The sequence below is a fragment of the Bufo gargarizans genome, chromosome 2 (genome assembly GCF_014858855.1).
Source record: "Bufo gargarizans isolate SCDJY-AF-19 chromosome 2, ASM1485885v1, whole genome shotgun sequence".
Lineage (NCBI taxonomy): Eukaryota > Metazoa > Chordata > Amphibia > Anura > Bufonidae > Bufo > Bufo gargarizans.
In genome coordinates this window covers 523395112-523417291 of record NC_058081.1, presented here as the reverse complement: position 1 = coordinate 523417291, position 22180 = coordinate 523395112, and the positions used below count along the sequence as shown (strand labels likewise).

The following is a 22180-nucleotide window of genomic DNA, read 5'->3' as shown; positions in this document are numbered from 1 at the left end:
ATGTACAAGAATATAACTACTATAATACTGCTCCTATGTATAAGAATATAACTACTACAATACTGCCTCCTATGTACAAGAATATAACTATTATAATACTGCTCCTTTGTATAAGAATATTACTACTATAATACTGCCTCCTATGTACAAGAATATAACTACTATAATACTGCCTCCTATGTACAAGAATATAACTATTATAATACTGCTCCTATGTATAAGAATATTACTACTATAATACTGCCTCCTATGTACAAGAATATAACTACTATAATACTGCTCCTATGTATGAGAATATAACTACTATAATACTGCCTTCTACGTACAAGAATATAACTACTATATTATTGCCCCCTACATACAAGAATATAACTACTATAATACTGCTTCCTATGTACAAGAATATATCTACTATAATACTGCTCCTATATGCAAGAGTATAACTACTATAATACTGCCTCCTATGTACAAGAATATAACTACTATAATACTGCCCCCTATGTACAAGACTATAACTACTACAATACTGCCTCCTATGTACTAGAATATAACTACTATAATACTGCCTCCTATGTACTAGAATATATCTACTATAATGCTGCTTCCTATGTACAAGAATATAACTACTATAATACTGCTTCCTATGTACAAGAATATATCTACTATAATACTGCTCCTATATGCAAGAATATCACTACTATAATACTGCTTCCTATGTACAAGAATATAACTACTATAATACTGCCTCTTATGTACTAGAATATAACTACTATAATACTGCCTACTATGTACTAGAATATAACTACTATAATACTACCTCCTATATACTAGAATATAACTACTATAATACTGCCTCTTATGTACTAGAATATAACTACTATAATACTGCCTACTATGTACTAGAATATAACTACTATAATACTACCTCCTATGTACTAGAATATAACTACTATAATACTGCCTACTATGTACTAGAATATAACTACTATAATACTACCTCCTATGTACAAGAATATAACTACTATAATACTGCCTCTTATGTACTAGAATATAACTACTATAATACTGCCTACTATGTACTAGAATATAACTATTATAATACTGTCTCCTATGTACAAGAATATAACTACTATAATACTGCCTACTATGTACTAGAATATAACTACTATAATACTACCTCCTATCTACTAGAATATAACTACTATATTGCGTTCTACTTATATACAGTATGCATTCTTCTGTAAGGGGAGTTGCTCCTCATAAATGCTGTTCCTCCATGGTTAGAAGAAGTAGTCACATACACTGGTAATAATTCCTTACCGCTATCAATCTCCACCTCTGATCAGCTGTTTGTGTCTCTTAGGTGATTGTGGTGCTAGGTTTCCGTGTCTATATCATGGGAGGGTCGATGCCATTGTTCTCAGAGCAGGACAACCCAGCCTCCTTCTCTCCTTACATACTCAGCAGGTATGTGGCCGGCGTCCAGGATCGCCTCTCATTGTGCTGTGCGGCGAGAGCCGTCTTGTCCCTGCAGGTTCTGGTAATGGAAGAATGGGAAGTGTAATCCAGTATTGTCAGTGTATGAGAGCAAACAGCTGTGCACAAAACCGAAAAAATCCTTCTCCTCCTGTGATCTATTATCTATCTATCTAGAACGAAATAAAAAAGTGAAAAGCAGCACACAGCCATGAGGGTGCAAATCCTTCAGTATGGACCGGAGACCAGGGTCCGCTCACTGGTGGTAGAAAGAAAGGCAGCACTCCAACGTAACCAGGGGTCGAGTGGAGGGGGAACGCATGGGAACGGCGTTCCTGCACTTTTTTCATGGCAGGAACGCCGTTCCCTTTCAGCCTCAAGCCAGGAGAACACAGCTGAATCAGATTCACAGGGGGAGACGGAGCGCACTGTGCAGGGCAGGTTAAGGGAGGAGGGGCGGCTTCAGTTGAGAGGAAGCTGTCTGTGCGGTGCTGCTGCCTGCGACTCCTCTCATGGCGCCCCGCCCCCTAATGACATCATCTCCTTCACTATGAGATCATTTAGAATGTCTTTTAGAAAAGTTTGTCCTGGGATTCGAACTCACAACCTCTACACATCAGAGGAAGGCATTTACCCTCACAGCCATGAAAGCCGTCTAGGTAAATGCTTAAAAAAAAAAAAATATAAGACTTCTAATTATACCTAGTGTACTGATATCTAGTGTACAACCATACACATGACAGCTGCCCACTGTGTATGGATGTAGCAGGGCTGGGTGTGTTGGGGCAGCTGTCATGTGTATGGTTGTACACTAGGTATCAGTACACTAGGTATAAGTAGAAGTCTTAGTTTTTTTTTTTTTAAGCAACTACCTCAACAGCTTTTATGGCTGTGAGGGTAAATGCCTTGCCTGTAATGTGTAGAGGTCATGAGTTCAAATCCCAGGACAAACTTTTCTAAAAGTGTTTTTTTTTTTTTATAAGACTTCTACTGATACCTAGTTTACTGATACCAAGTGTACAACCATACACATGACAGCTGCCCACTGTGTATGGATGTAGCAGAGCTGGGTGTGTTGGGGCAGCTGTCATGTGTATGGTTGTACACTAGGTATCAGTACACTAGGTATAAGTAGAAGTCTTAATTTTTTTTTTTTAAGCAACTACCTCAACAGCTTTTATGGCTGTGAGGGTAAATGCCTTGCCTGTAATGTGTAGAGGTCATGAGTTCGAATCCCAGGACAAACTAAAAGTGTTTTTTTTTCTTTTTCTGATACTTCTACTGATACCTTGTGTACTGATACCTAGTGTACAACCATACACATGACAGCTGCCCCAACACACCCAGCTCTGCTACATCCATACACAGTGGGCAAAGTTACCTACAGTAGAAGTCTTATATATATTTTTTTTTAATTAGCAAGCTAGACAGCTTTCATAGCTGTGAGGGCATATGCCTTGCTTCTGCTGTGTAGAGGTCATGAGATCGAATCCCAGGACAAACTTTTCTAAAAGTGCTATTTTTTTAATTTATTTTTTAGTCCGCAGCGATACAAATTACAGCATGCTAGATTTTCTGTGCTTTTTTATTTTTTGGAGGGGGGGGGGGGGGTTGCAGTGGATCTTGGGTGAGTTCCCACACTTTTTTTCCCAGGACTTGACCCCTGAACGTAACGTGAGAAAAGTGGATGGTTTATTAACCCATCTAGCAGCAACGTTTCAGCTCTACTCAGTGGAGCCTTTGTCAAGCTGTGTTAACACGTGCCATACATGATATATAAATACTGGTGTCAATCAAGTGCAACATAATTACATGATTATCAAAAACGTGATTACATATAAAATATATTTAAAAATTCCATAAAAGTGCATAATCTGTGACATGATTGTGTAAAGTAATGATTTTCATATAGTTGTGTAGTGCATAAAAAAACATAATGTGACATACCAGTAATTCTTTTTATTAAATCAATCAGGTGAACCAAATATATCAGTTGTGCATAATAAAATTAGTTAAAATAATCTCTCTGTAGTCCATAGGTAGATGATGGTCGCGACAATCGGGTTGTTCTGTGAGGGCCGGTGACTGGTGTTTTCTCTCGGACACCTCCCCTCTGCCAGCATTGACCTTTTTTAATAGTGGTATCTGATAGTTACGTGGTTTCTATTAAATACCTCTTGTTTATTGTCACCTAGGTGACTAGTATGTTGATGCGGCCCACGCTAGCGACGTAACTGTATGGGCAGACGCATGCGCTACGAGTACCTATTAGGCGGCAGCCATCTTTACCACGGTTTCTTGTTGATTTCTTTAGTCCCGTATCTCGCGTGAGTACAAGTGGGTGGCGCGTGCGCGCACCATGCTTCCTGACGCCGAACTCGATCTCTATGTTATCCAGCTCCGGGTGAGATCTGCCTATGGACAACAGAGAGATTTTATTGTTACTGATATATTTGGTTCACCTGATTGATTTAATAAAAATAATTACATTGTCACATTATGTATTTTATGCACTACACAACTTTGTGAAAATCGTGACTTTACGCAATCATGCCACAAATTGATTATGCACTTTTATGGAATTTTGAAATATATTTTATATGTAATCACGTTTTTGATAATCATGTAATTATGTTGCACTTGATTGACACCAGTATTTATATATCATGTATGGCACGTGTTAAAGGGAACCTGTCACCGGGATTTTGTGTATAGAGATGAGGACATGGGTTACTAGATGGCCGCTAGCACATCCGCAATACCCAGTCCCCATAGCTCTGTGTGCTTTTATTGTGTCAAAAAAACTATTTGATACATATGCAAATTAACCTGAAATGAGTCCTGTCTCTGACTCATCTCACGTACAGGACTCATCTCAGGTTAATTTGCATATGTATCAAATAGTTTTTTTGACACAATAAAAGCACACAGAGCTATGGGGACTGGGTATTGCAGATGTGCCAGCGGCCATCTAGCAACCTATGTCCTCAGCTCTATACACAAAATCCCAGTGACAGGTTCCCTTTAACACAGCTTGACAAAGGCTCCACTGAGTAGAGCTGAAACGTTGCTGCTAGATGGGTTAATAAACCACCCACTTTTCTCACGTTATGTTGGAGTGCTGCCTTTTTTTCTACTACTATCTATTTATCTCATACCGTATCTATCTATCGTAAAGGATCGCTCTCTCTCAGGGGGTCGCAATCACAGACTTCTCCTCTGACAACGGGACTTAAGTCAAAAAGGTGCTGTATTTTGGCACTTCAGCACCAACACAAATATCGAAAATAAACACCTGCCCGTCTGGGCTCTACCTAATACACGTATTGTCTCTACCACACCTATAGAGCGCTGTTCACACACAGGATTATATCTGGCTTCCTCAGCCATATACGGTCCAGCAGCCTCCAGGCTGTGACCACACCAGCACCCTTGGGGGTAGATGGTCCAGAAGTCCTCCTGACTCTGACCGGGCGACCCTCTTTCCGTAGGCGTCGCTGAGCCCCCCAAACTTTAGGCTTTACAAAGCCTCGTGGACACTCAGCCCTCCTGGCTGAGACCACCCAGAGCCTCTCAAGCTTCCTCAGCCCTTCTCCCTCCCTCTCATACACAGAGGATTGTTTTATCCCTCCTTGATTACAGTAGGCCTCACCTGCGATCACCTCCAGCAAAAGACAATAGATCTAGTTGAAGGGTGTGGACTGGCAGAACCCACTACCAAACCTATCCCCCAGTCCACATGAAATCCAGCCCAGAACAACATCTAGGCAAAACTGTCTCAGCAAACTACACTTTGCTGAAACCCGTGCAGCTTTCTGGATTTCAGTTATCTCACCCAGCTGAGGTATCTGGGTGGGATATACACGCCTCCCAGCACTTATACTGTACACATCACCACACTATTTATCTATCTATCCATCTCATATCTATAATCAAAGAAAGGAACAGCATTTCCAGAGATAATTGATTTACAAGCAGGTGCAAGCTACCATAGCAACTATGTAGAAAAACAAATAAGTAGCAGCACACCACTAAGTGCACTAAGGGTGGGTAAACAGGTGAATGTGTGAACAGGGTCAAATACACGATTACCATACTTACTATTAAGCGGAGTAGAAGCTCTTAGCGCATATTATTGATCAAAAATATGTTGGGCCCGTCTACCAAACGTCGAGGTGGCTTCTCATCAGATAGGACCTACTCTAACACGGCGTGTCCAGCTCTATTGTAACTCTGATTAAAAGCACCAGGCAGGTGGGCGGGAGTGCTAAGTTCCACAGAGGATGCCTACTCCTCTACTATATACATAAAATCAAAATATTATATCTATCTATCTCTCTATCTATCTCTGTCAATCATCTCGGTAGGTATGTATGTATCTGTCTGTCTATCTATCTGTCTATCCATCTATCTCTCCATAATGATTTATATTTTGCTTTGTGTTGCAGATTCCTGACCTTCTCATACCTCCTTGCCTTCAATGCCTGGCTGCTGCTTGGCCCTATCACTCTGTGCTATGATTGGCAGGTGGGCAGCATCCCCCTCGTGCACTCTATTTGGGACATACGCAATGTATCAACTCTCCTGTTGTTAGCCGTACTCCTCTCCCTCGGACTAAAGTGTTTGACTGGGAGCAAGGTAATTCACACTTTGTAAAGTGCATCAGTTAGAGTCCTGCAGCCATGGACTAGGAAACAGCTGGAAAGACCAATTTTCTATCCCGTTACAGATCTCTTCCACAAGAGGCAGTTACAGTGGAAATATTGTATTACTGTATGTGTCAGCGTTTTGCACTGAATCCATTGCAGTACCACTCCTGACCATTGGGTGTGCTGTTCAGGCGCATGAGTTGATGGTACACTAGAGCAGATTTACTAATCCTGTAGAATGTGTAAACCTGCACAAGCTGGACAGGGGTTCAGGCTGGATGATAACTGTGGTGCAGGGATAAACACTTTGGTTGGCTTACTTTCAGACAGAATTTTACACCAGAATTGTGGCGCAATTTTGGTGCAAAACCTTTCTTCTTAGGACACACCCATTCCACACAAAGCCACGCCCCTTCCCTTTAAGTCCCAAACTTTGTAAGGCACAGAAACTTCCTTTAAAACAAGATATGCCAAATTGCTCTACTTTTAGGGCAAAATCTAGGTGTACTCACGTTAGTAAATGTGGGCCACTGCCCCTTAGTGGTATCATTTTTATTGTAGGTGATTACATTTTTTCTCCAAAACAGAGATTTATTTTTTTCTTATATATTGTTATTCATTTTTAGCGTGATCAACCCTTTAGGGTTATTTTAGGCCCTGTTAATCTGTATAGTTTGTGATCGCCACACCCTGACCACTGGGGCCGCTGCCAGAGAGTCACCCTGTGGGACCCCAAGAAAAATGTCTTCCTCCCTGCGTTTCCTCCATGAACGCGATTGTTATCGTCCTGGCAGGAAGCAGATATCATGCTGTTAAATAACTGCCTGGAAACTCCATTTTTCCCAACACCTTCCATAGAATTTATCTGGTTGGCGTACACGGCACCGCTGGTGTTTGTGTTAATAACTGCGACCCCGGGTCACCACGTCACACTGATACTGCTGTGTTTGGCTTGAAGGCATTGCTATTAAAGTATGGCCAGTTCCCCCTTCCTCTGATCATTTTATTATTTCTGGTAATCATTGCTATGACAATCAATATGTCCGCAAATGTGATTAGGAATCCAGTAACTAACAAGCTTTGCCTTCAGGACCATATAAAAGCTGACTGTACTGTAGTAGTCCTTACCCAGCTTTCCCAGAATTAGATATAACTATGAAATAGACCCCACTCATATGTGTCACATTTAAAGGGCATCTGTCAGCAGACTTGTACCTGTGACACTGACTGACCTGTTACATGAGCACTTGGCAGCTGAAGACATCTGTGTTGGTCACATGTTCATATGTGTCTGCATTGCTGAGAACAATGATGTTTTATTATATGCAGATGAGCCTCTAGGAGCAACGGGGGCGTTACCATTACACCTAGAGACTGTGCTCTCTCTGTAACTGCTGCACATTGATTGACTTAACCAGGAAGTGTAAATGTCATCACACCTGGTCCTGTCAATCAAAGGGCAGAGGGTGCGGCAATTGCAGAGAGCAGGTGTAAAGGCAACGCCCCCGTTGCTCCTAGAGGCTCATTTGCATATATTACATACATATGAATATGGGAACAACACAGATGCCTTCAGCTACCAAGCGCACATGTAACAGGTCAGACAGTTTCACAGGTACAAATCTGCTGACATACGCCCTTTAATGTTGGAATCCCATATAGGGGATAATTTAAGCCCCCCACTCCGACCGGAATGCCCCCAGACACATGCCTTTTCTAATGAAATGTACACAAGCCTCAGTGCTGCCTCTGTATACCGTACAGAAGCGTTGCAGCCTGTACCGTAATATTTCTGGATTCTGTGTCTTCTGCAGAGGGCGGGCCATCAGGAAGTCGTGGTGGGCCTTCTCTTCTTGGTCTTCCCCTTCATACCAGCCAGCAATCTTTTCTTTAGGGTTGGTTTTGTGGTAGCTGAACGCGTTCTCTACATGCCCAGGTATGACTCATTCTAATTAATAGGGAATTATGTTATTCAAGCTCTGCTTGCTGTATGCGAGTGGAATATCTGAATAGAAACGTATGAAAACCTTTCCTGCTGACACAGCTGCAAGATACAGCTGTGTGAACAGGACCAGGTCAGAATGGGTTTTTGAACTTCTGTGTGTAAACAAGAATGTTCCTATTCACAGACAGCAAGCAGAGTTTTTGAAAATGCTTTGGAATTCCAAGACAAAGTATAAGTAAAAATCTCAGTTAGTCCTTGTGTTGTCTTCTGTTTTCAAGTTGCTATACATTTTATTTACTTGTTACTTCTGTACGTGGTGCTGGGTGACAACCACTGTGGCTGCTCTTTCATGACAAAATCCCCAGCAGGTTGTCACCCAGTTTTCCTAGAGCCCTGAAGAACAAATCCTTGTATCGCCTCAGAATTTGGTAGGTTTCTCAATCAGGGAAAGTTGGGTGACAAGGCCGATATAACCAGGGATTTGTGTATATTTTACCTGCAAAGCAGCTGCTATGAGGAAAGCTTGCAAAATATGATTGCCAGATATCAATATGGCGGCCATGCTTGTAACTGGTTCATACTCCCATAGCTTTCTGCCACGCGTACCATGTTCCCATGCACTGTTATTGCTGGGATTTCTTTTTTTTTTTTTTGGGGGGGGGGGGGGGGGGAATTTAAAGAAGACTTGTCATCTGCCCTGACATGTCTGGTTTAGTAACTACTTGCATCCAACATGTAGTAACAGTTTTGCAGCATTTATTTTTATGACTCTATGGTGTGCTGTTCCTTTATTATTCCTGCCAGAAATTATGAATGTTTGCAATGAAGGTCCAGATGGGTGTTACCAGTTGGGGGCTCCCTGCACAGTTTGATACTGGCAGCTCAGATTGGGTAGTGTCAGGTACACACCCCCAACTGGAAACACCCAGCTGGACCTTCACTGCTAGCAAATTATTCATAACTTATAGAAGAAATAATAGAAGAATGGCACAACACAGAGTCATAAGAATAGATGCTCCAGAATTGTTATTATGTGGGGGATGCAAGTAGTTACTAAAACAGACCTGTCAGGAGAGGTGACAGATCCTCTTTAAAGGGGTTTTCCCATCACATACAATGGGGGCATATCGCTAGGATATGCCCCCATTGCCTGATAGGTGCGGGTCCCACGTCTGGGACCTGCACCTACAACGAGAACGGAGCAGGGAAATGAATGGAGGGCGCACTGCGCATGCGCAGCCGCCCTTCATTTATTTCAATGGGGCCACCTAAAATAGCCGAGCGCTGGCTCGACTATTTCCATCTGCCCCATAGAAATGAATGGGAGCAGGGGCCGCGCGTGCGTTTGGTGGTGGACAGACCCCGGGAAACCCAGGGGCCTCCAGCCACCATTCTCCAGAGATGGGACCCGCACCTATCAGACAATGGGGGCATATCCTAGCGATATGCCCCCATTGTATGTGATGGGAATACCCCTTTAATTAAAAAATATTGTGCTAACCAGAGGAGGCGCCAATACTTTTCTGTCCTTTCTCCCCATAGATTTTTACAGGGGGTGTAAATACTTTTACTTAAGTGATTATGGTCTGTGCTTCTCTTCTGTCTGCAGCATGGGTTTCTGTATACTTTGTGTCCACGGATTGAGAAGACTGTCCTCCCGGGTTGGTCCTAGAGGATCGTCTGCCGTAACCTTCTGTTTCCTTCTCCTCCTCGTCCTCTTCTCCTGTAAGTCGGTGTGGCAGACTGAGTGCTGGCGCTCCCGGGAGTCACTGTTCAGGTATAGAGTGGAGCAGTAAACCAGAGTGCGCCAGTCACAGTGAGTGGTTGCTCATCCGTCACTTGTGTCTGTCACAGATCTGGAGTTGAGACGCTACCGCACAACGCCAAAGTACATTACAACTACGCCAATTTTCTTAAGGACCAGAATAGAAAGGAGGAAGCGATAAACCACTACCAAACCGTCCTAAGGTACAAAAAAGTGGTAATGTGCCCATGGAGCTTACAATTTTTTCCTTATATATGATACCATGATAAACATTGATGGCACCTTCATCAGTGTCTTATCAATGGGGGCCCAACCAAGGTTAAATCTCATTAAAATGCTGGGTTATTAGGTGCCATCACCAAGTCACATCCAAAGCTGCATTCAAAAGTCTGGAATGTGTCAGCACTGTGCTGGCCAACACACCCCTTACAGCTTCTCCAGGAAGCTTTGTTCTCTGCATAAGAAACTACCATACAGTGCCTTATATAAAAACCACCTCTTCCAGACTCTGCCGAGCACACCCTGTGCAGGCGTCCAGCCAGCCGTCCCTGCGCTGAAAAGGGGAAGCGGCAGAAACAGAAGTGCACACAGCACAGTTATTGCACAGCTTTCTTGTCCTGAGAGCTAAAGCGAAGCCAGCAGGATTTTAAATGCAGCTCTGGGTGCGTCTGGAGTAGATGTAATATGCTGCATCAGTAAAAGACAAATAAAATGTAGACCTGTGGACAGTTTACTAATGGTTCTGCTCTCTGCCATAGGTTATACCCACAGCACCCCAGCGCTCTTAACAATCTTGGCACACTGACCACAAACTTTACAGCGGCTGAGGAATATTACAGGACGGCGCTGGAAATCAGCCCTCAGCACAGCCGGGCACTGTTCAACCTGGGAAATTTGCTGCGGTAAGGAAGTGGTCACTTAATTGACATCCTTCTCTGTGCAGGGATCGACAAGTACTCATTTTATGGTAATCTTGGTGGAGAAGCAATGCAGAGAGCTATAGGCACCCAGCACTGCTCCTGTAGTGTGGCATATTTCAGCAGGATAATGCCACTCTACTAAAATGTGAAATGATTTTAGGAACATGGCAAGGAGTATAAGTTGGTGACTTGGCCACCACTGTCCCCAGACCTCAGTCCGATTGAAGATCTGTTATGTTGGCATAACAAGTCCAATCCACGAATCCACAACTTACAGGACTTAAAGGGTGTCAGTCATGTCCCTCAAGCACTGTTTACTGCAGTACTACATGAGAAGTCCTGCCGACATGGCGTCCAGATCGCTACTTTATATGTAGATACTCCCCCTGTTTCCCCGCTGTGTCGCCGCAAGATGCTGCTGCAATACCTTAACGAGCCACGTCCATGTAATGGAGAGGACCTCCTTAGCATGAGCGCATGAATCCTATCAATGTAGTACAGCAGTGCTTTGTGACGGCACAGTGGGTAAATGGAGGTGAGTATATGCACATGTAAAGTAGCCACCTGGAGGAGGTGTCAGCAGTACTATTCATGTACTGCTACAAACTCCCCTTTAATAGGACTGCAAAAACAAACACGGAAGTTACTCCGGATGTCCGTTCCGCAAAGAATAGAACATGTCCTATTATTGTCCGCATTACGGACAAGGATAGTACTGTTCTATTAGGGGCCAACTGTTCCGTTCTGCAAAATATGGAATACGCACGGACGTCATCTGTATTTTTTGTGGATCAGTGTTTTGCGGGCCGCAAAATACATACGGTTGTGTGCATGAGCCCTTATTCTTATATGTCTTGCACACTTCAAATCTGTACCCTACACTCTAGCACCTTAAGTTAAAGGGGTTCTGCACTTTGTTTAAACTGATGATCTATCCTCTGGATAGATCATCAGCATCTGATCGGCGGAGGTCCGACACCCTGTAAAATAACAAAAAAAGGATACTTAGCACTTTTTCCCCTACTGCTTCCAATGCTGCCTCTGGTCCTGCGCACTTGACGTCATCTTCTTGGCTGCAGCTGTAACGTTTCTTGCACACAGGTCACCATGCAGCCGTATGTGGGACATCACTGCTGGGGCCAGTGATTGGCTGCAGTGGTGTGCACAGAACGTCAATGCTACAGTCACAAAATCTCTTAGTGTGGCCTATATGTATCTTCTGCAGGACTCAGGGCAGGAATGGAGAAGCTGAGGTCGTTTTAAGGGAGTCTCTTCTTCATGGTCCATACTTTGCTGATGCCTATTCCAGTCTGGGGTCATTGCTGGCTGACCAGGTGAGATAGTAGCATGCATCTTGTGCTCACTCCTCCTCCTGATGGATGTCATTGTATCATTGGCTCTATGTTCTGGAGCAGAACTATTGATCTGGAAGCCCTTGTGTCTAGGAACATACCAGGCTCCATAATCTGCACTGCCACCTGTTAACTTAATGCTGATCCAGAGAAAGGCAAAACACCCCCTATGGAGCAGTTGCCGAATATGTCGTATAGGAGGGTGATTCATTAACCCCTTCTGAGACCCCCTCAGCAGTAACACATATTGTATTGTTTTCATTGCCCTCCACCAATCATCCATACACTTTTGGAAGACATCAGAACCCAATGATTGCGACTTGAGGTTTGGAGGTTTACCACAGGCCATCTGCACCCCTGTGTACAGTTGTTTCTGCTCGTTCATTTGTCCTTTTAAAGGAACTGATAGACTGCCTTATGCGTAGTGCATAGTGCGTAGAGGTTCATGACAAAGGACAGAATCCCCGTGCCATGCAAGTGATAGTAAATTGGAGAGTTCCAGTTCTTTACTTTCATATTCCAGCTAATTTCTTGTTCTCTACTCAGAAGCGGCATCATGAAGCCGAGGGGGTTTACCTGGCTGGAATCAAGAACTGCCCTGAGAGTTCTGACCTGCAGAACAATTATGGGGTTTTTCTAGTGGATGTGGGTAAGTGATGTATTGCTGTCGTATCACCATGCTCATGGATTACATTACATTTACCCCTGTTAGAATCTTCAATGCTGCAGTGAATGTGATACTGTAGGAGCGTAGGGTGCGAGATAACACACCATCAGGACAAGGTCGCTACATATCTGCTGCATTGAATTGTGGGAGCGCAACAGTTGTTTTTTTTTAACTCTTTTTATTAACAGGAAATAAAATAAAGTTACAGTATATTGGCATATTCATTAATGATACAAGTCAGAGTACAAACAAGTATACCATATCTCAAAAATGTCTAGTATTTGCAACACTCATAATTGTTTCAGTGCTTTTGGTTACCCACTGCTCTGTTGCGGTCTCCTTATTCCCTCGAGTGACGGCACCACTTCTACATCCTTCAGGTATTCCCACTAAACCAATTATGCCATGGAACCCCGAGCCAGTAAAACAGCGTGTCGTAGTCTCGAGGATGAGTATTGTGTGTGGGGGGAGTCAGACCACAAACCCCAGACCCTATCAAGTTTTTGTGGTTTATTGTGGTGTTTAAACACCAGCACTATGTATGGAAGAATTTGGTTTACTTGTGGTTTCCACAAATTTGGTGTATTGGGATCGTACCGACTCAGGGCAATGCATTTACATGCCATGAATAAAGACTCCTTTAAGAATATTGTCAGGTAATCCTCATTCAATAATCCCAGTAGGCAAATCTCAGGTCTACACTCCAGTTTTGTAGTTTATTCCGTATGTGGCCAATTAAGGGATGAATGTTGAGCGACAGGGCCTGGGTGTGTTTTTTTTGTTATAATTACCCCAAGATATTTAAATGTATCCACTACCTTCAGCCTCTCCAAATGAGATGGGCCTGTCCAGTTTGCTCTGCCCAGAGGCATATACACTGATTTCCCCCAGTTAATTCTGAGGCCTGAGAACTCCCCATATTCATTTATCAGTTCTATTGCACCCTTAAGAGATGTGCTAGGTGCTGATAAATATAGAATCATGTCATCTGCGTATAGCCCAATACGCGCCTCTTTCTCTCCAGTTTCACACCGGTTAAATGATTACTGTTCCTCACTCTAATTGCCAGTGTCTGAATCGCGAGAGCAAACAGGAGTGGTGATAACATGCAGCCTTATCTCGTGCCTCTGTGAAGACGGAATGTTTCTGAAAGATCCCCGTTTATTAATAATCTGCTCACCGGGTTGCTATATAGAAGAGTGATCCATTTAAGAAATTGTGGGCCAAAACCATACCCCTTTAGGCACTGAAACACGAAGGCCCATTCCATGTAATCGAAGGCCTTGGCTGCACCAAAATGACAAAAAAAGGGGTTTATATGATTTTACTTGAAAAATTATGTTCAAAGGCCATATTAAAACAAATTTAGGAGTTACATAATTATAAAAATGTTGCATTACAATGTAAAAAAGACAACATGTCCACATGGTCAGGGCTGAGGCTAGCTCTCTTCTTACACGCTATGTTGCCTGTTGCAGAGAAGAGGCGTTCTGATGGTTTGGATGTACTTGGGATAGACAAGACAAATTGGGGAGGGGGATCTGTGGATGGCACTGTGATGGGGGATCTGTGGATAGCACTGTTATGGGGAGGGGGATCTGTGGATGGCACTGTGATGGGGGATCTGTGGATAGCACTGTTATGGGGAGGGGGATCTGTGGATGGCAGTGGCACTGTTATGGGGAGGGGATCTGTGGATGGCACCGTTATGGAGGGGATCTGTGGATAGCACTGTTATGGGGAGGGGGATCCTGTGGATTGGCACTGTATGGGGAGGGATTGCCACTGCTAGGGGGGATCTGTGGATGGGCACTGTTATGGAGGGGATCTGTGGATGGCACTGTTATGGAGGGGATCTGTGGATGGCACTGTTATGGGGAGGGGGATCTGTGCACTGCTATGGGGAGGGGGATCTGTGGATGGCAGTGGCACTGTTATGGGAAGGGGTATCTGTGGATGACACTGCTATGGGGGGGGGGGGGATCTATGGATGACACTATACAGTATATATAGCATCTTATGCTATATGTGTCATCCACAGATCTCCCCCATAACAGTGTGTCCCAATACACCGACCCCGCTGCTCACAGCAGTATAATATCTAAAGAGTATTCCTTAACTGGCAGTAACTTTTACTTGAACTTTAAATCAGTGCTATGATCTTTATTACCTTACAAATACAATAAAGCTCCGGTAACAGGCAGAGCGGGCGGCGGCGTAACGTCACTCACTCACGGGACGCACCTGCTTCGCCCACTTTATGAATGAAGTAGGCGGAGCAGGTGCATCACGTGAGTAAGTGACGTTACGTCTCCACCCGCTCTGCCTGTTACCGGAGCTTTATTGTAAGGTAATAAAGATGCACTGATTTAAAGTTCAAGTAAAAGTTACTGCCAGTTAAGGACCCGCAGGCATAGCGCCTGACCGCCCGCTCCCGCCCGCATAGCAACGAATTGGCCGATTATTCGATAACTGGATTCATCGACAACGAATCCTGTTATTGAATATTATCGGTAACTTTGATTAATCGTTGCAGCCCTAGTCTCAAGGATTGTTTGTTGCGTGTTAAGTGTCTGACCTGCAGTGTCCCTTATCAATAATATCGTTGAGGAGGGTGAGTTGTGACGACGGATCAGTTGTGACGCTGATTGGTTCCCTAGTTCAAATGCTGTCTGTTTCAAAAAGAATAATTTCCTATCTGCTTTGTCTTTCAGTATTAAAGTTATTTCCTGCCTGCTTGAAGCCAAGCATTTCTGTTAAATTCAGTCGGGTGCTGAATATATTGTTGTTCTAATGTGCTGCACTGAGACTCCAGTTCTGTTTCTAACCGTTTGGAGTGTAGAGACCCGCGAAGGAATGCTTTTAGAGTGTCCCATGTCAATGCTAAATTGGTCTTTTCTGCATGGAATTCTAAGAATTCTTGCAACTGGAATGACGTCCCGTATGCTGAACCCAGTAAGTTCAGCCAGAACGGGTGTATGTTCATTCTGTACATTACTGAGGTAATGCCACGCGTTAGAATACCCAGCATTGGCGAATGGTCTGATATACCTCTAGGTAGATACAGTATAGACCGAAGACTTAACATAGTCAGCCCATTACCTAACATATGGTCTATTCGGGATAGGGAATTGCGACTACTGTTATAGCAGGAATATGTCCTATCTCTGGGATGTTTAGCTCTCCACAGGTCAAACCACCCAAACTCAGTTAGGAACATATTTAGTCTTGAAGGGCTCCCTGTCCCCACTGGGTCTACTACATCTGTGACTCTGTCCAACGAGGGATCTACCGTCATATTGAGATCTCCCATGCAAATTAATCTAGACTGCAGATAGGTGGCAGCAAATTTGATAGCCTGATATAATACTTGCATAGAACCGGGGGGAGGATTGTAAATACATAATAATGTGTATTGTACATTGTCAATACATTGTTCCGAATCAACAGCCACTTTTCTTACCTCCCAGCGCAGTTGTTTATGAATTAATAGGGAGACTCCTCGTGAAGAGAAAGTGTGATAGGAATGTGCGGCCCATTGAACCCAGGGTTTTTGTAAAATCTTAGAGGTGGTATTGTTGAGATGTGTCTCTTGAAGACATAGGACTTGTGGGCTAGAATTTCTAATAAAGGTAAACACCATAGATCTCTTTTGGGGAGTTTCCAGGCCTCTAACATTCCATTACACTATTTTTAACTCAGCCATGGATTCCAAGGCAGACATGTGTTGTCATAAGTGGAGCGCAGCGCAGTGGGTATAGTAGTGTGTACCATTCCTATATAGATAATTGCTTTTAACCAATAGAACATTATTATTTTCCGTTCAAACAGAAAGAACAGTTCAGAACTTAAACCTTTGCTTTGTATGCAAGCAATAACATTTTGGGGTTGGTATCTACCCTAAACTATTGGGCATTAAGTCTGGGATGCCTCCGCCTGTGATGAAGCATGTGGGCTGCAGCCATAACAATGTTATAACCATTCTACCAGTGGGTATTAAGGCCCTATATCCTTAGCCAGAGTGTAATCATACAACACTATTTGACCATCAGAAATTGAAGCAAGTAAATCGAACCCAGTTGTTGTCATTAGTTGGCGGCCAGGTCTCAGCGTCTTGGGGATCTTCTTCGTAGGGCCAGCCATTCCGACGCTTCTCCAGGGGAGGAAAAGAAGACTGCCGTGTCTCCGTCCACCACTCGGAATCTTGCAGGATAGCCCATGGAATATGGGATGCGTGCTTTTTTTTTAACCTCCATGAACGGGGCGCGTTGTTTTGCAGTTCCATGAAAAAGTCCAGAAATATGGAGATCTAGCGCCATCAAATTTAATTTCCTGTCTTCTTCTGGCTAATGCTAGAATCTTGTCCCTATCCTTGCAGTTGAGAAATCTGGCAAGCATGGTGAGAGGTGGGGCCACTGGCGATGGGGTTTTTCTGGTACTTTGTGTGCCCGCTTTACTGCATAGCTGATGAGAGCTCAGCATCAGGGAAGAGCTCTTTTATCCATTTTTCTATGAATTCATCCTTCTGCTCTCTCTGGTAAACCGATGATTCTGATATTGTTTCTGCGGAGACAGTTTTCTAAATCATCCGCTTTTTGTTTCAAGAGCCCTGCTTTGGTATTTAGGTCAGAAATGGAATGTGGAACAGTATAACAGTAGCATCCTCTATGCTGGATATGCGCTCCTCCGTGTGCTGGACTCTTTCTCGCATGTTATGTAGGTCTTGACGTAGCAGCCCTAGATCAATTTTAACTTCATCTAGTTTCCATGTTAGGGATGTCTTACTGTACAAGCTGTTATGGCGTCCAGGACTTGAACAGATACTTGTTTCAGTGTGAGTTCCTCCTGTTTCTCTCAGGAGATGTTGTAGGCACGGGTGTATCTGATGCCGTACTTGCCCTGCTATGGACGTTTTGTTGCGGTAATGGCGACCGCGATCCCTCCTCTGGGTGTCTAGTGAATTTGCGCAGTTTTTCTGTAGTACTCTGCGTTTTTTGTGGACCCATTGTTGTATCAGGATCTATCTGATGTAACAGTATCAGGCTCTGTACCTCTTTGGGCGCAGTATATTTCTGTATAGGTCCCTGCTATTATTTTGCTGAGGGATTATTGTTCCCTGGATTGCTGCATACAGTGATATACAGGGCAATAGCAATGTCCAGGCTCAGTGAATAGTTAGGAAGCCAAGAGCTCGCTGATTACTTGTCACCTTTGCTATGCAGGTGCCTGTTATTTGGTGCGCTAGCTCGCTCCTTCTTCACTAGATAATTGAAGGCAGGGAAGATGGGCGACTAGCGGGAAGACCAGAGGAGGGACTGCTGATATATCCGGGTCCCTCTAAACTTCAGCTGGTATCTCTTGCTGCCTTCCGCTCTTTATCCCTTCTCCTCACCTTTTCTATCAGCAAGCCCGGTGTGTCTGGGCTCGCTGCGGGTTCCCGGTCTGGCGTGTCTTGTGGCGAACTCCTCAGGTTCCCGGCGCTGCTTTTCGCGCTCCCGGCTCAGCTCCACCGTACGCTACCGCCGAGTTTTCCCCTGCACTGTCCTGGCTCCTGTACCTTTCAGAGCTCTGTCAGGGGTCTGTACTCTTCAGATGGTGATAGATGAGGTCAGGATTTCTCCTTTTATTGCGGCTCCTCTGACTAGCGTCCGCTCATCATGGCTGCCGACCAACCCCCCCCCCTTAGGTCAACTGTTTAAAAAAAAAAAAAATTGCCTACTGTTTGAATCAAGTATTTCTTTTAAAATTTTCCATATCGCTATCTATATTTTTTTAAATATATTGAAATCTTGCAGTTTTCACACCGATCACAGAGCGCTGTAGTAAGCTGATACTTCTGGTGTTATACTTCCTGAAAAAAGAAAAGGTCTATCTATCTCCTATCTATCTATCTATCTCCTATGTGTCTCTAATCTATCTTTCTATCTAACAATAAATAAATCAGGGAGCACCGCTGTAAATCAAGCAAATGCTGGAGTGCCAGCGGCTGAGGGGGGATCCCTCAAGCCCCAAAAATACAAAAATTAAAGAAACTCCGCAGCACTTCCGTGCACTTCTATGCTTCAGTCCCACTGAGAGGACTGAAACTTTGCATGATACCGGGTGAATAAACGCACATTCACGGAAGTGCCGCAGAGTTTCTTTATCTATCTATCTCCTATCTATCTATCTCCTATCTATCTATCTCCTATCTATCTATCTATCTATCTATCTCCTATCTATCTATATCCTATCTATCTATCTATCTATCTATCTATCTATCTACCAAAGGTTGTGAGCAGCACAGCAGAAAACTTTGTAACAGGGTGCCAGCGGCTGTGGAAGCAATTCAACTTCCAAAAAGAGAAAAATTCCACGGCACTTCCAAGGAGTAAATTAAATAATCACCAAAAAAACTGTCCTTTTACTGGGACTTTTCATATCTATCTATCTACCTACCTATCTACTATCTTTATCTAATATCTATCCATCCATCTTCCGTGTAAAGGTGTGCCTGTCAGCACAGTCCTGTCAGATCCTAATTTACAGCCAGCAGAATTGGGACTGTGTATAGTGACACAATGTAATTACTAATTATTTATGACTTACAGAGCTGGCATTCTTGATTTGTTTTATTTTCCAGGAGCCCCACAGAAGGCTGTCTCTCATTACCATCTTGCACTTCGGCTGCGCCCCAGTCATCACGTAGCTATGCTTAATCTTGGTCGCCTGTATCGTTCCCTCGGTCAGAATTCAGAAGCAGAGAAGTGGTACAAGAAGTAAGAACATAGCAGATGTGTATGGATGTGGTGTGGAGCAGGGGTGCTACTGGTATTAAAAGAAATGTCCATCCAGCTAAAGATAGCATGCCACGGTGTACCTGCAGGCAGCATAGTATACATCAGGAGGGGCTGAGCAGATTGATATATGGTTTTATGGGAAAAGATTCAGTAAAACTTGTAATTAATACAGTTAAATCCCTACTATTTCTATGCTTAGGAGTCCAGTGGGCGGTCCTATCTGTGACTGACAGCCTTCCCCTATATGAGTGTGTCAATCACTGAGTAGGACCGCTCGGCTTACTAAAACAGATTGGGGGAGATTCATCAAGACTGGCGTTCCCATATGCCACTCTTGATATCCCTGAGCTGGCGTGAGATGCACTTAATTTATTAAGAGGCAGATGCCTCTTAACAGGTTAAGCGCATCTATGCCCAGCCATCCGGCAGAAACTGTAGTCCCTCATTATGTTACTGGCAGTGGTCGTTTTCCTCCCATCTTAGGGCGACGCTTTGCTGTCATGTGACAGCGCACTGACAACCCCTAGGTTGGGAATTGGATTTACATAACTTGGTGGAGTCACATCTGATGGTGCAGGAAAACATGTGTCATGAGGGTAATAACCGCAAGCTGCTACTAATGTTAAAACCACCCTAAATTAGGGCATTTTAGATACACTCTGGTGTTCCTGATCAATGTACCCCCCCCAGGGGTTAATATCCACGCGTGGCTGAGAGACTGGACACTGACACAGAAGTTGGTCAAAGCAATCTCTAACTTTATTACATGGACTAAGCGTTTATGAATCTTCAGAAGAGGGCAGTCCTCTCTGAGGCTAAAACATTGTTTCATTGGTCAAAAAGGAAAAAGTGATAAGAGAAACAGAGATAACACTTCAACATCTGCGCAGTGAGTACCACTTTGGAATGTGAACTAATGTAAACATCTGGTTACCATCGCCATTTTGTAATGGAGTTTATTCTAACAAGAATACTGCCTACGTCATATGTGACACTTTAAAGAGGTGCTTCTCTATAGGCAGTGAATAATATATACATATCATCAAGCCATATGATTGGCTTACGCATTCCACCTGTTCATGCATAAGGCAATGCCTGACACTCTATGGAACACATGTAAAAGATGAGAAATCAGACACTTCCCACAGCACAGCTCTTTGCCCCCCTCTCTCTCCTTTCCAGTCTTGAAACAAAGAGGGGGGTGGGTGGGCACTTGGAAGTAGAAAAAGTTAACTCATTACAATCCTAGATTTACAAAATATAGAATAAAATTCACCCATCTTTAACAGTCCCCCCTTGAATTTCATTCTCTCCCTAAACCTAAACATCTGTCCCAATGCTCCGCCTCCTCTTCACCAGCTTCCACGACAAGCCATACCTAGCGAACAGCCTCCCGTGACACTGGATTTGAGCAAGGGGAAGTCAGATGATCTTTCCCTAACTGGCGTTGACATTATATGGGGGGACTAGAGGTCACCAGTGCTCCTGATTTTCTGGATCGAAGTTTTCATACAATTTTCCATATTCTTTTGAGTCATGATCAACAGTCACACAAGGGAAAACCAGTCTCAACACTTCCTTGAAATCAATCCAATTATGCTTTTCTTTGAGCTTCACTGTGCTTGTGGTCAACAACACTCGGAATGGACCATCAAACCAGGGTTTTGGGACTTTTCTAACGTGTCTTTTCCTACCACCTAATCTCCAGACACAAGTGGGTGGGTTCCTGGTACTTTATCAAAACCTGGAAGTGAAGCAAAAACTCGAAAATGTACTTTAGTCAAATGCTTATACCAAACTGATCACATAATCTGTCAGACAACCATGTTGCATCTGGAGCTGCTGTGGGAATTAAAATCCTATTCTAGGGGCTGACCCAAAAAGGACCTTATAGGGACAAAGGCCTGTCTCACGGTTAGGCGTATACCTTACTAAAAGAGGGCTACCAGCAGGTACTCTATTAAGACTTTAAATCTTTAACTTAGTGTCCCGTTCAGTTCCTTTTCCCTACTCTACTGCTGCTTTGTGGATGGTACGAAGCATGTAAGGCCTGTCCTACACCCAAAACCTTCTTCATCTCCTGCATCACTTCACCTGTGAAGTGAACACCTGTGTCACTTTCAATGATCTAAGGTACCCCATACTTGCACACAACTTCAGCCATAATCTTCTTTACTTCTTTGGGTACGGTTTTGGCCATCCTGAAAACAAGTCATCACATATCAATACATACTCATACATGCCCACCTTGGATATTTGAAGGTAGTCTGCAAACGTTGAAACAGATACAAAAAGCAAGACGTGTTTCTTGGGTACCTTAACCACCTTGCCCATGTTGTTCTGGGCACAAACCATTTATCCTTAAGTATGTCTGACTGTTACAGTGCTGAACCCTGGTGCGTACCATATGCTACGTACTAAATCACACATAGCAGTTTTTGTCTGGTGCATCACTCCATGGGTTGCCTGTGCCATCGTGGAGTAGAGGGACCTGGGAAGGTAAAGTTTCCCTTCTTATTTGTAGTCCCCCCTTTTTCATCCACCAGTCCCTTTCCTCCTTCCCCAGGGTTCTGTAAGGTCTTAAGAACTTTCGGGAGACAGGAGGAGTTATTTCAGGGACCTGAACT

General features: G+C 43.7%; 1 protein-coding gene across 2 annotated transcripts in view; it reads left to right on the top strand.

Annotated features, from left to right (window-relative positions):
• The window catches only part of TMTC1 (transmembrane O-mannosyltransferase targeting cadherins 1), a 54808-nt gene that overhangs the window by 22761 nt on the left and 9867 nt on the right, over positions 1 to 22180 (top strand). For both annotated transcript variants that reach the window (XM_044281415.1, XM_044281414.1), the window contains exons 7-15: positions 1364 to 1467; positions 5925 to 6114; positions 7940 to 8061; positions 9680 to 9847; positions 9925 to 10038; positions 10594 to 10737; positions 11981 to 12089; positions 12654 to 12756; positions 19397 to 19532. In XM_044281415.1, the coding sequence (XP_044137350.1) occupies positions 1364 to 1467; positions 5925 to 6114; positions 7940 to 8061; positions 9680 to 9847; positions 9925 to 10038; positions 10594 to 10737; positions 11981 to 12089; positions 12654 to 12756; positions 19397 to 19532 (1190 nt within the window). The remainder of the gene's footprint in view (positions 1 to 1363; positions 1468 to 5924; positions 6115 to 7939; positions 8062 to 9679; positions 9848 to 9924; positions 10039 to 10593; positions 10738 to 11980; positions 12090 to 12653; positions 12757 to 19396; positions 19533 to 22180) is intronic.